The 13,302-nt window shown below is 32.3% G+C and overlaps 1 protein-coding gene across 1 annotated transcript in view; it reads left to right on the top strand.

Moving 5' to 3' along the window:
• The window catches only part of Cndp2 (Cytosolic non-specific dipeptidase 2), a 57,668-nt gene extending 47,844 nt beyond the window's left edge, over positions 1–9,824 (top strand). Inside the window, exons 11-12 of the mRNA XM_067288170.1 lie at positions 8,756–8,922; positions 9,003–9,824. Coding sequence (XP_067144271.1) covers positions 8,756–8,922; positions 9,003–9,047 — 212 coding nt within the window. The 3' untranslated portion in view covers positions 9,048–9,824. The remainder of the gene's footprint in view (positions 1–8,755; positions 8,923–9,002) is intronic.
• Positions 9,825–13,302: the final 3,478 nt, after the last annotated feature.

The following is a 13,302-nucleotide window of genomic DNA, read 5'->3' as shown; positions in this document are numbered from 1 at the left end:
CATGCCTTTGCATGCAAAAACAGGTGATAGTCACGTGGCCTGAGATCAGGGCTATAAAGTGGTTGGTTAAATTGTTGCAACATTCAGACAGTTTGAAAATCATTGTGAAGTCAAGCACGGACTTTTAAGACCCCAATCTTACACCAAGCAATCATCATCCATTCTTGCATTTACAGAAATGGTTTTCATCAAAGCAGTTTGAAAATGACAATAAATTGAAAATGGCATCACCAAATGGTTCAAGTTGTTTGTAGCAGACTTGTTTGATAATGGAATAAGGAAACTGGTGAGACAATATGAAACATGTAGAAGTCAGTGGTGACAATTTTAAAAAAATAACGAAAATGCACATACTTTTTTTTGGCTATAATAAATTATTTATATCTTTCATGTTTTTTTTTTTCTTATTTTAGATCTTACCTTAAAAATATGTCTTGTTTGTCTACTTACTAGATTTATAAGTTTATTCGACTAATAATGTATGCTTCAAATTAGAATTAGATGGTCAGATGGCTGAGGAGGTTAAGATGTCAGCCTACCACTCTAAGTGACTTGAATCAACTCCAGATGAGATAAAAACTCCCAGTAATTTTTCAAAGACAGTCTGTCCCAGATATGTGTCTATCTCTCATCACCCACTTGTCCCCATTATGAGTCTAGCCAGACTTACTATAAGTAAGGAAAAGGGAAACATAGTGTTACAAGACTGAAAGAGCAAAAAAAAAAACAACTAAATTCAAATTGTGAATTATTTCTTAAGGAGGGGAACAAGTATGACTATTCAAATCATTTTTTAATCATATATTGCCAGTTTATTAATGATGATTAATACACTAGAACAGCATAAATATATTGGGTCACATGAGCAAAACTGTGCTCATGTGACCCAATATATTTATTTGTAATGGTTCTGTGACCCAAATGTTTATAATACAGTTTTTAAAGCACCTGGTAAACTGGAGTCACTGTATATCAAGTATGTCAAATTTGCTGCATGCAGCCCACAAAAAATATTTTTGTGGCCAGCTAGTATAATGGTATGTAAGTAACACAATAAAAATTTCATAACTTAATTTTTACAATATCCTGTTATACATAATTATTAATAATGAACTGTAATGTTTGCCAATGACTGAGTACTATAATCATGTTGCATCCATTTCCCTTACATGTCTTATGTGCAGGTGAACCATTTCTTCCTGCTAATACTAGCAGTGAATATTTTAGTAGCCAATTATATACCTACTACCATATGCCAGTGCCATGTCATTAGTCTTGTACTGACTTGTTTGGTATGCATAACAGGAAATATTTTGCTTTTGGAGAACAAGAAAAATAGGTTTATTTACATTACACTTATTAATTTGTGCAGTTATTCAGTGTCTGATAAGTTGACATTCAAGAAAAAATATTAATTTTTATTGAAATGTTTTATTATTTTATGTTAACAATTACTCATTTACTTTAATCATTATGTTAACAGTTACTTATTTCAGCCCTTTGTACTCAGAATGTCTCTGTCAAAAGCAAGTGGTAGTAAAAATAAATAAAAATTGCTGACAAACATCAAAATTTCCAAGAAAAGTGGGAATGGGAGTAATTTTGCTGTGAAGTGAAAAATGAAATAATATGTTTAATTTGTAATAATGCTATTAGTGTACCAAAGTTATACAACATTAATTGTCACTATGAACAACAAAAATGAAAATATGATAATTACAAGGGATTAATGAGACAAGAAAAGTTGAAAGAGCTCAAGTTGGGACTGAAAAACAACAGTTCATGTTCATTAAAGTATCACAAAAAAGTTGAAGCAGCAGTGCATTCAAGCTACGTCTTATCGGAGTTGATAACTAAGCACTCAAAACATTTTACTGAAGGTGATTTCATCAAGGAATGTCTTGCAGAAATTGTTTGTCCTGGAAATGTGAAGGCTTTTCAAGCAATCTTTGTCTTGAAATACAGTTGTAGAAAGAGTTACTAATTTGACAGATGCAATCACAGCAAAGTCATCTAGTTTTGAAGCTTTTTCCATTACCTGTTATGAAAATATAAACATTGGAGATGTAGCTCAATTCATGCTTGTAACAAAATTTCAATATTTTTGAGGAAGTAATGGAATTAGCACCAATGCATAACACTAGTACAGGCCAAGATGTACTTGTGTTTTTGAACTTCTGAAAAATACAATCTACTTCTGTCAAAATTAACTCCTGTAGCTATACATGCTCCAAGCTCCTTCAATGACTGTAAAAACAGTGGTTTTGTGACATTGCTGCAAAAAAAATCAAGTAAAATTTATGACATCCAAGATTCATCATACACATTGCATTATACATCAAGAAGTATTATGCACAAAGATGTTAATAACTAAAAATGAAGACTCGGGCCTGTTTTTTGATATAGTATGGTTGCAAGATTTATCCTTCGTGGTTGATGTAACAAAATACTTATATGATTTAAATTCAAAACTGCAAGGAAAAGATCAGATCATTATGAATATGTATGACAAGTTAAAGCATTCAAATGTAAGTTAGTTCTTTGGGAAAAGCAATTGAAAAATGAAGATTTAACACACTTTATGACATGTAACATGAAACTGCATTGTTTATCAAAACTTTAGATGATCAAGTTTAGGTGAAACTGCATCGTATCAAAAATATGCAAGAAAAACTTTAAGCCTTAGAACTGAATTTGAAACAAGGTTTGCAGATTTTAAATTTTTGGAAACAGATTTGCTTCCAAAAATTTACATTGAAAAAAAATTGAAGAAAACACTTTGATTTTTATTTATTTATTTTTTCTTCCAGTAAATATAGAATCTGTATCTAATCAAATGCAAATGGAGTTAATTGAGATCCAGTGTGATTCAGATTTGAAGGCAAAATTCAGTGAAGTTGGCATGTCTGGATTTTATAAATATTTACATACCAGGTTTGAAAACACTTAAGAATTTGTATATAAAATTATTTCCATGTTTAGAAGTACTTATTGGTGTGAGGAATTAAATACAATTATGAATGGAAATAATAAGTCTCCTGCCAGATCCAGAATTACTGAAATTCAGCTTTGGTCAGTTTTGAAAGTAATCACTGTGAACAAGATTTCCCCCAAAGTAGGAAAGATATAGCAAGGAAGAGATGCCAAGTGTCAGGAAGAAAACATTAATTTTATTGTTGTTTTTGTTCTTTTTTTTATACTATACTTTTCAAACTTATAAACCTATTACGTTTCTATGAAAATTGAAGTTTTGGTTTTTATTGTAGCCCACATAAATATAAACCTTGTTTATTTGGCCCATGTTAGTCTTTGAGTTTGACATGTTTGTTGTACATTATATCAGTGATCTCCAAACTTTTTCAATCACATATCCCTAAGACAAAAATAAATATGTTTTACCTCTATAATATAATAAAATTTGCTAAATTTCCACTATAAATACACAAGTCCTGCTACATTTCCCGCTATCCGCAATTTGAATTTTTTCGTGTATAATCTCAAGTGATCGTGAGCCTACTTCTTCAGGAGAATGACTGTAAGATGAGGCAGACTGCAGATAGGACACACATACTTTGTTTTGAAGGGAAACTTGTTGCACAAGTTTGGGAAGAAAACATTAATGTAACCCTCTGGGATACGTGTACCCCACTTCGGAGACTACTGCATAATTTTGTTATACAACTCCTAGACAAAAATTAGAATATTCACCTAACTGAAAGTTTAGTGTACATTTTCTCATGAACAACACAGAGTACAAAACTTTTTCAACACTACATAAACAATGTATATGTATATTTATTATACACATTACAGTAAGACACATAACAGTGTAAGACAAACGTTATTTATTTTGTCACAATGGAAATGAAATGACAAAAAAATAGAATAACAGTTTGTCTTACACTGTGTATGTGTCTTACACTGTAATGTGTATAATAAATATACATATACATTGTTTATGTAGTGTTGAAAAAGTTTTGTACTCTGTGTTGTTCATGAGAAAATGTACACTAAACTTTCAGTTAGGTGAATATTCTAATTTTTGTCTAGGAGTTGTATAACAAAATAAAATTATGCACTATTGATATAGAAAAAATAAAAGTACACTCACGCCAAAGTTGTATATACTTCTGATAAATAGCACTGAGTTCAGCGTTAACGTAAATTCTTCTTTTTACTGCAAGCACTTTCGACGAAATTACGTTCGTCGTCTTCAGGCGAATAAGGAAAGAACAAATTTGAAAGTGGCACGTGCCGAACGTTCCAAACCGATAACGGAAAATTTTTCATTGGCGAATTTTTAAAAATAATATATTCTTTTAGCGTTCGGTAACTTCGCCAGTTCGAAAGAGATTTTAAATCGGCGCGACTGATGGCACATGCGCTGAAAAGCACACGCGCTAAATGTGCGACTGTCGGCGTGTTTGGGTGTTTAGGCGCTTGTAAAGAGTGACCCAAATTTCGGGCAAGTCCAGGGTGGGGACAGTTGCATGCATCTGATGTTATTGTGAGGATCGCTTCCCAGATGAATGTAATTTTTCTATTGTTGCAGCTTTTTAGGAGCGCTGTTTCTGACCACAGCAGAGTGTAACCTTGTTGTAGAACTTTTCTGGTCAGCTCTGTTGTTTGTCTTCCTTATAGAATATGGGAATAACAATGGAAGCGATATTCCTTAACAATATTGGGAAGCGATATCCTACAATTGGGAGTATCCTCATAATAACATCAGATGCATGCAACGTCCCCACCCTGGACTTGCCCGAAATTTGGGTCACTCTTTACAAGCGCCTAAACACCCAAACACGCCGACAGTCGCACATTTAGCGTGTGTGCTTTTCAGCGCATGCGCCATCAGTCGCGCCGATTTAAAATCTCCTTCGAACCGGCGAAGTTACCAAACGCTAAAAGAATATATTATTTTTAAAAATTCGCCAACGAAAAATTTTCCGTTATCGGTTTGAAACGTTCGGCACGTGCCACTTTCAAATTTGTTCTTTCCTTATTCGCCTGAGGACGACAAACGTAATTTCGTCGAAAGTGCTTGCAGTAAAAAGAAGAATTTACGTTAATGCTGAACTCAGTGCTATTTATCAGAAGTATGTATGCACTATTGATAACTTCAACATGTGAAATGTAATATTGAGTATATTTTTATTAAGAGCATTTGAGCCAGTTTTGATTTGTAACAAATAACTTGCTTCAGTTTCAGTTTTTGGGCTGCAATTTGAAAAAATTGTGATTTTATAAATTCCCACTGTTGTCTGTTTGCCTGATGTCTGTCCGTCCTTAATCTTGAACAGAGTTTGAAAGATGAAGTCTGAGACCAGATAAGGAAACCTTAGGGACAGGAGGCCTTGATTAACTATATAGGAATTTCCAATGCAGACTGGAAATAACGTTATTTCAATTCAAAACTTCCCCTGAAAGCAGTTAATAGATGACTGACATGTCTCTACTGTTAAAGGAAAAGTATGATGAATTAGTATGATGTAGGTGATGTAGTATGATGTAGTATGAAAGTATGATGTAGGTGGAGAGCATATATTTTAAATTGTTAAGCAAGGTTCCACCATATTTAAACATAATTTGTTCCAGAGTCTTACTTGTAATGTGAAACACTCTTTAAGCAAAACAATTTTTTCCATAGAAATTAATGTAAAATACTATTGTGACCGTCGGCCATATTGTATATATATATATTTTATTGTATATAGTTGTAATCTTATCTTATTTTTGCCATTTCCTCCTTCCTTTGTCTATTCTTTCTTAAACTTTCCATGACCGTTATCGCCGTGGGGCTGGATTAGCAGTTCTGAGAATCGGTAGGGACAATAGCAGGTAGTGTGGCCTGGGGAAAAAGTGGCTAAGAGAGGGGTCACTTTTCGACTAGATACAAAGAGAGACGGACGGCAAGAGCGAGGCTCGATCGTGATTTCCGAGAGAGGAAAGAAGTGCGATAGTCGAGTGAAGAGCCGAAATATAGAGACCGGCATATTGGAGAACCCCGATAATTGAGAGAAGAAAGGATAGTGAAGAAAGCCACTATCGTCAGATCCAGGTTCTACACAAAGTATCAATACGTATCCGCTGAAAAAGAGAAAACCCTGGGTGAATCGTCCCTTCATTTCTTCTACCTTTCTGCTGTCCTATCTTTCTTATTTTTCCTTAATATTAAGTTAGATTTAAGCTAGATTTAAGTTAGGTTAGTCACGCGTTTACGAGGAACCGATTGTTACGCGCTTAAAAATTAACACACCTCGAATTGTAAATCAGTTGGGATTCCTTACCAACAAGAATCTTATTTGTTCTAAGTGGAATAAAGGAACATTGTTTATTATTGTAATCGTTGCAGTGTCCTTTTCTGTACGTTTCATTCGCGGGCCATACTGCCACACTCATATAGAACACCACACTATAATGCGTTCCATGCTGAAAAAATGCTCAAATGTTTTATGTTATACATAAAACTTTTGAGCATTTGTTATTCAAAAACAATTGTACAATATACACTGTTAAGAAGCATGAATCATCATCATCATTTCTTCTAGTGTGGAATGAACCATCCTGGAATGAGAATTCGATTTGCTGAAACAAAAAAAAATTCACAGCTAACATGTTTGATAAACACTCCAAATGATATGCCAAATTCTTGGGTTATGTAAAGGCTATAATTAAATATTAGAAATTGATTAATTTGACTAGAGGTAGGCAGTTATGTTTCCATCTTGTATTAAATTTAATAATTATAAATAGTTAATTTTTAATTCAGACATTTCTAAAATTTAATTTGGAATCAGACATTAAATTTAATGACCCAAGAATTTGGCATATCGTTTGGCATGTATATTATATAACGGGCAGTGGTTGTTGATGTTTATAAGTGATATGTGTGAACACAAGTTTGGAAAAATTGTGATCACCAGCGACGCTAAGATGCTAGTGGAACGAGTGCTAAACACAGACTGATAGAGCATGCTGCATGCGCACAATTCGGAACTTTCCCTCTCCTCATCACTTGTTAAGAGAGGCAAATTTTTACAATTTGTTTTGCTCATTTTGCAAAATACTTGTTGTGCGAGGTGCTTGTTAAGCAAGGTTCTACTGTACATTAAAAACATAATTAAAAATTGCAGCCTGGTATTGTGGTGATGTCATAATAATTGCTCATTATTATTAAAATTTAGGTATTAAAAACTGTAAGACTGATGATTGATTGTAAACAAAACAAACTCCTGAATAATTTTGAAACAATTTTACTTTGAAAGGTATTACAATTTTTTTTATAAACTTAATGAACCCTTTTTTAAAATGTACGTACTTTTCATACTGAGATTTTGTGTATATCATTTTGTATATACACACAAAAAGAAATTTATTGATTTGTGACAAAATTCATCCATTATTTAATATATAAATGTTTTGCTGTATATGTAGATATTATTACGATTTTAGTCTCTGTAATCCAAAAATTATTGGTAGACCAATCTCACAGCAATATCATTGGCAAATTGATTTTATTTAGAATTACATCATATGCATTTCGGGTTGGTCTAATGTATTCCAACCCCTCTTCAGTGCTAAACCAAAAAAGTTTTTTTAGAACACGACATCAATGTATAACTACTACAAGTTTAAAAAAATGAAAGAACTTACAATACACATTGGTGAAAATTACAACAATATTTATATGGGTGGGAGGGCAAACCTTCCTCACATTGACTGGTATCCTAAAATTACAATTTTTTTGTTGTATACATCTTATTGATATATGGCTAATTTAAATAAAAATTGCAAACAAATTGCTGTGAGATTGGTCTACCAATAATTTTTGGATTACAGAGACTAAAATTGTAATAATATCTACATCCATTATTTATTTTTTATAATTTATTGTTACATATGACCATAAACCTAAAAGTTCGAATAATCAAGAAAATATTTTCAAAAGCATTATGCTTAATTGGCTTTATTACTACAACCTTACATAAAATATCTATTCTGTGTATTTCTTTTCAAAATAGAAAAGTAAAATCAATTTCATATACGCATATTCTATAATCTTAAATTTATTACTAAATGACAATAACTATAAGAAAAAAGCTATTAAAAATTTTTGGTACAGTAGAACGTTGATTATCCGAATCAATTGGGGACTGGGGTTGTTCGGAAAATCAATTTTTTTGGATAACCGATTATGTACAAAAAAATACATTATTAATATAGTATATTAGTATATCCCATGTAATTAGTATATTAATATATCCCATGTTGAAATTTTTCTGTTTTGTGTTGCTTCGCATTGAATTTTCGTTGATATTAAGCCTAATGAAAATTTTTATATTAATAATTGTGGCTGTTGTATCGTTAAAAATTATTTCTTTATTTTGTACAAATAAAATAAATATATTGAAAAATATAAAAACAAAAAAAATTATACTTTAGAAGTTAATCTAGTATCAAAAACGTTCGATTCAGCACAACACACATCCCGACACAGTCCGACTGGTAAGCTTTTGGTTAATTGATGTTTAGGTTGATCAACATTTGGATAATTGGCATTCTACTGTACTTAGCAGGTGCATCTAATGTTCTTAGTTCTTAGAGAATATTTCAGTAATACAATTATGATTATTTCTATGGAAGGTGGTATCATTTCATAACCCGTTAAAATTTTAATGTGATTCATAATTTGAGAAATGCTGCACTAGTTCTTTATTTTGAATATCATTATTTAAATTCTTATTAAATTTTTTAGTTTTTGGGGTGGATCCAGATTTAACTAGAGAAGGAGGAAGTATTCCTGTAACATTGACTCTACAGGAGGCAACTGGAAAGAATGTGATGTTATTACCTGTTGGAGCATGTGATGATAGTCCTCATTCTCAAAATGAGAAACTTGACATTTATAATTATGTTATGGGGGTGAGAATTAATTTAATTGAAAATTAAATATTTGAAATAATATTATGTTTTAATTTAAATGCATGTATTTTTATTTTCAGACAAAAGTAATGGCTAGTTATCTCAGTGAAATTGCAAAAGTTTAAGCTTTCATGTTACAAATGAATGTTGTTCCTTACAAATGAATAAATTATAAGTGAAAATTTTATAAGTAAACTGAATTTGTTGGACAAAATAAAGGTTTAAAATTTTCTATTCATAAATTTGAAAGTTTTTAATTGGAAATATGTTATGGTATATAAGACTAAAATTTATGTATTTTAGCTTTTTTGTAGAAAAAAATTCATTAGAATTCTTTCAAATTTGTTATTTTTATACATGGGCTTTCAAAATAAATACTATCATTTTAAACTACAGTAAGTATGTTGTTGTTATCTGAAAAGTATGTGACACACTAGTCAACAGAGTGTGTCAGTTTCATCTCTCATCTGCATTCAAATATCTTGTTGTCTACTAACTCTAGGAAGTAATGTAAAAGAAAATGATGACACTGTAGTAGAGAGGCTATCTTGTGTTTTGTGAAGGCAAAAATCTATCCTGGAAAGTCCAAATCACTCACAATTGTACAATACGAGTAATTTGCAGGAACCATAGAATTGTGGTTGCTGTGGGAGGAGTGACAACAGATATATGCTATAGCAAGTGTAGAATGAATTTGTGTATTGGTTGGATGTGTGCCATGTGACGTGAGGTGCATGCATTGAGAAATTAATGGGCAAATGTGAAATCTGGACAGTTTTCCAATGTTTTAATATACTTTATGATGATCTCAGATAATGATTAACATAATTACAATAATTTAAAATGGTAGAATTATTTTTGAAAATAATTTATGGAAATAAAATAAAATTGTTTATAAATAATGCATTACATCAATCTTCAAATATCAATACACTTTCACAGCTGGATGGCCAAGTGGTCAGGTGGCAGCCTACTGCTCTGGGAGATTCGAAATCTCATCTGGATGGGTCAAAAAATCCCTAGGAATTTTTTGGGATGGTTGATCTGGATATGTCAGGCCCGTCTCTCACCACCCAGCCTCCCCATTATAGGCCTCATTAATTCATAATGAGCTTGCTGAAAGAGGCCCTCTTAGTACCCATAGGGCAGAGAGTTTCAAAAAAAATAAAAAAACAAAAGCATATAGATATATATATGTGTCTGTCCTGTTGGCACTAACTGTCTTTTTTCCAGACTCATCATGGGATCAGTCATAATAGAGCCATAATCAGTCATAATCAGCCCATAATAGAGTGGCAGAGTAAGGGACAGGGTCCAATATATTTTGGACTGACTACCCACAAAAAATTTCTGGTGAGTTCCCAGATACAATCTGAAGTTCCTCATAGAAGTAGGATAACATCTTAACTGTCTCAGCCATCAACATTCAACACAGACAACTCAACATGATGATATTGCTCTTTGAATCCTTTCTACTACTACTAAAAAATATTTTGAAATATTAAATTAGGTAGAAAACACAAGATTTATACTTTATATACAACAAGCAGAAACACATCTAGGGCCAAATTTATGTTGGAATATATTTTGATAAACAGGAAACTTCAATGTTCAATCTTTTCCCACTTTGTATTTTTGAACTCCACCCTTTGGGTGCTAAGAGGGACTTTTATTCATACCCATTATGAGTTTGGTTGGGTCAGTCTGGCAATGGATATGGTCTGACGATGTACTAGATCCAACATGCTAGAACATTAAAAGGAATAGCTTAACAACATGGCTAAATGGGAAGGGCTTAAATCATCAGGAAAAGAAGGGACAAGACAATAAGGTATAGATTTTATTGATATGGGAATGTATTTTTGGGTGCTAAGACCCCTCATCAGCACATTTAAAGAGTAGAACATTGCAGTTAACAATACGAATATTTAAAATATTTTATTACCACAAAGAATACAGTCTAGTATCAAATAACTCAGTGCACCAAGTATACAAAATATTAGATACTTTTGTGGTTTAATTTTAACAATAACTTAACTACTAACTTAAACATAATTACATTTGTACAATACAATAATGAACATAATTGATGGTTGTAATCAGTTTCGTATGGTTACATAGAAATGTTGTCTTCATAAATATAAAATTGGTTCTATTAAAAATAATAAGTTAACATCCTTTATACAAACATGTACAAACAATTAAATAATACAAATTACCTTCCATTAAATAATAATATAAATATTGATTTACCTTTTTTACATTGTTGTTTATACTGACACAATTTTACCAGAAATAATAGGACTTGTTGAAAGTTTAGACAAGTGGGTCCAAGGAGAGCACTACTGACTATTTTTGTGGGTGGAGAGTACAAGTGATGGTAACCAGAAGGATGAGAGTGGCAGGGGGGTAGAACATTTTATCCATGAATTTCCTGGCTTGAATTTGAATCCGAATCTTCCAGAATGGCAAGCTAACATCTTTAAAAGCCAACAGCTGTCATCACTATTCTACTGTGAAAAACAAGCTAAAAATCCATCATTGCATTTTAAAACAATCATTCTTCTACAAAGTTTAATACAATTTACAGCAGTGGCGTGCCGTGACATTTGATGATAGGGAAGCTGTGTTTCTGTAAGAAGCCGACTTACAGGGGCAATCAATTAATTGAGCGTCAGGACCAGTTCGTATTCGTTTGTTCGATAAGCCAGTAAAAACCGTACACTTCTTTAAATGTATTTTTAATAGATTATCTGACGTACTCAATAAATAAGAAAGTTCAATATAATTACCTCCGTTATTAGATTCAATAAATTCCCTACGCCCTCTAAATGCCAATTCTTGCTTTGAGAAAAAACATATAACGTCTATTAATTTAGATATATCTATTAATCGTAATTATCTTGTTATAATTTGTGATATTTATTTTATATTGTCTACCAATGTTAAATTCTATTCTATTTTGATTTCCAAATTTCTTCAATTTTACGAAAAAATCGTCATTCGTCATAAATTTTATCGTCAAAATGTCGAAATTTTTTTGTTGACGTATTTATATTTAATTTAGGCATTGGTCTTTCTCTTTTAATAATGTTTTCTTTTTCATTATATGGTCTTGAGCCAAAACTTTTTAAAATAAATTTTTGAATCACTAGCCATGATATAAGGACTAAAATTAAAATTATAAAAAAAAAAACTTACTTGGTAAAACAAAATGTGTGATGAATATACATACCTAGTACAAAAAATTCTTCAATTGTATGAACATACTTTTAAAGAAACTTATAATTAAATATAACTTTGTGAAGAAACGTACATAAAAATAATAAAATATTCTTTACTTTTTAAATCTTAAAACAATCCACTTAGTGAAATAGCTCCCTACCAGTGGCTAATGAATGGAATCAGAGACGGTCCAGGTAGGTGTGTGCGTGCCAAATCCCGAGGGTGCCGATACCGGTCAATGTCAAATGCCTCTTTTGTCGCATCACTAGTATATCTCAAAGGACGCGACGGGGTTGTTGTAGATTTTAAACGTTTCTCACCATAGCTGTAAAAATCTGACGGCCGGATGGCCGAGCGGTAAAGGTGGCAGCCTACCGCTCTGGGGGACCCGGGATCGAATCCGAACGGGTCGAATAATCCCCAGGAATTTTTCGGGGGGTGGTCCGTTCGGATATGTCGGGCCCCGTCCCTCACCACCCGGTCGCCCCATTGTGGGCCTGGCCGAACCCATAATGGGCCTACTAAAAGAGGCCCTCTTAGTGCCCACAGGGCGGAAAGAGTTAAAAAAAAAAAAAAAAAAAAAGCTGTAAAAATCTAAATATGTTAGACTTAACAGATTGTCCATTCGTTTTCTAATTCGTTTTAGGACCAAGTGTCCACGGAAATTTCCAAAATTTACAGCTTTTCGGTCACTCTCATTGAACTGGAAAAATTTCTGTTACTTTGTACTTGAATATCTGTAGTCTTGGGAAAGAAGTGGAAAGAAATTTTTATGACAACCGATACATAAATCGTAAATTTAAGGAAAATAAATTCTAGAGCTGTTTTTTTTTTTTTTTTTTGTACCATTGTACGTCACATTCATTAAATTTGGTTGTAAATGATGCTGCCAAAGTAACAGTTAATTTTTAACACTGTACTAGAATTGTACACGTTTTTTCTGCATCCCCTTACAGATGGGACATACTAAATCGTAATATCACAGGTTTAACATTGAAATCCTTAAGTAATATAAGATGGGAGAGCGGAATAAACGCAGAATAAATATATCAAATATTTTAATGGATTTTTTTTAAAACTCCTGTCAACTATACAGAACTATCATAAAAACATGCCAGTAAATTCCTGTCGGTTGGGTTAAGCTATAAATCTAGT

This window comes from Centruroides vittatus, unplaced genomic scaffold (assembly GCF_030686945.1).
Source record: "Centruroides vittatus isolate TY-2023 unplaced genomic scaffold, ASM3068694v2 scaffold_769, whole genome shotgun sequence".
Classification (NCBI taxonomy): Eukaryota; Metazoa; Arthropoda; class Arachnida; order Scorpiones; family Buthidae; genus Centruroides; species Centruroides vittatus.
The sequence above is the reverse complement of the archived record's forward strand: the minus strand, read 5'-3'. Positions and strand labels throughout refer to the sequence as shown.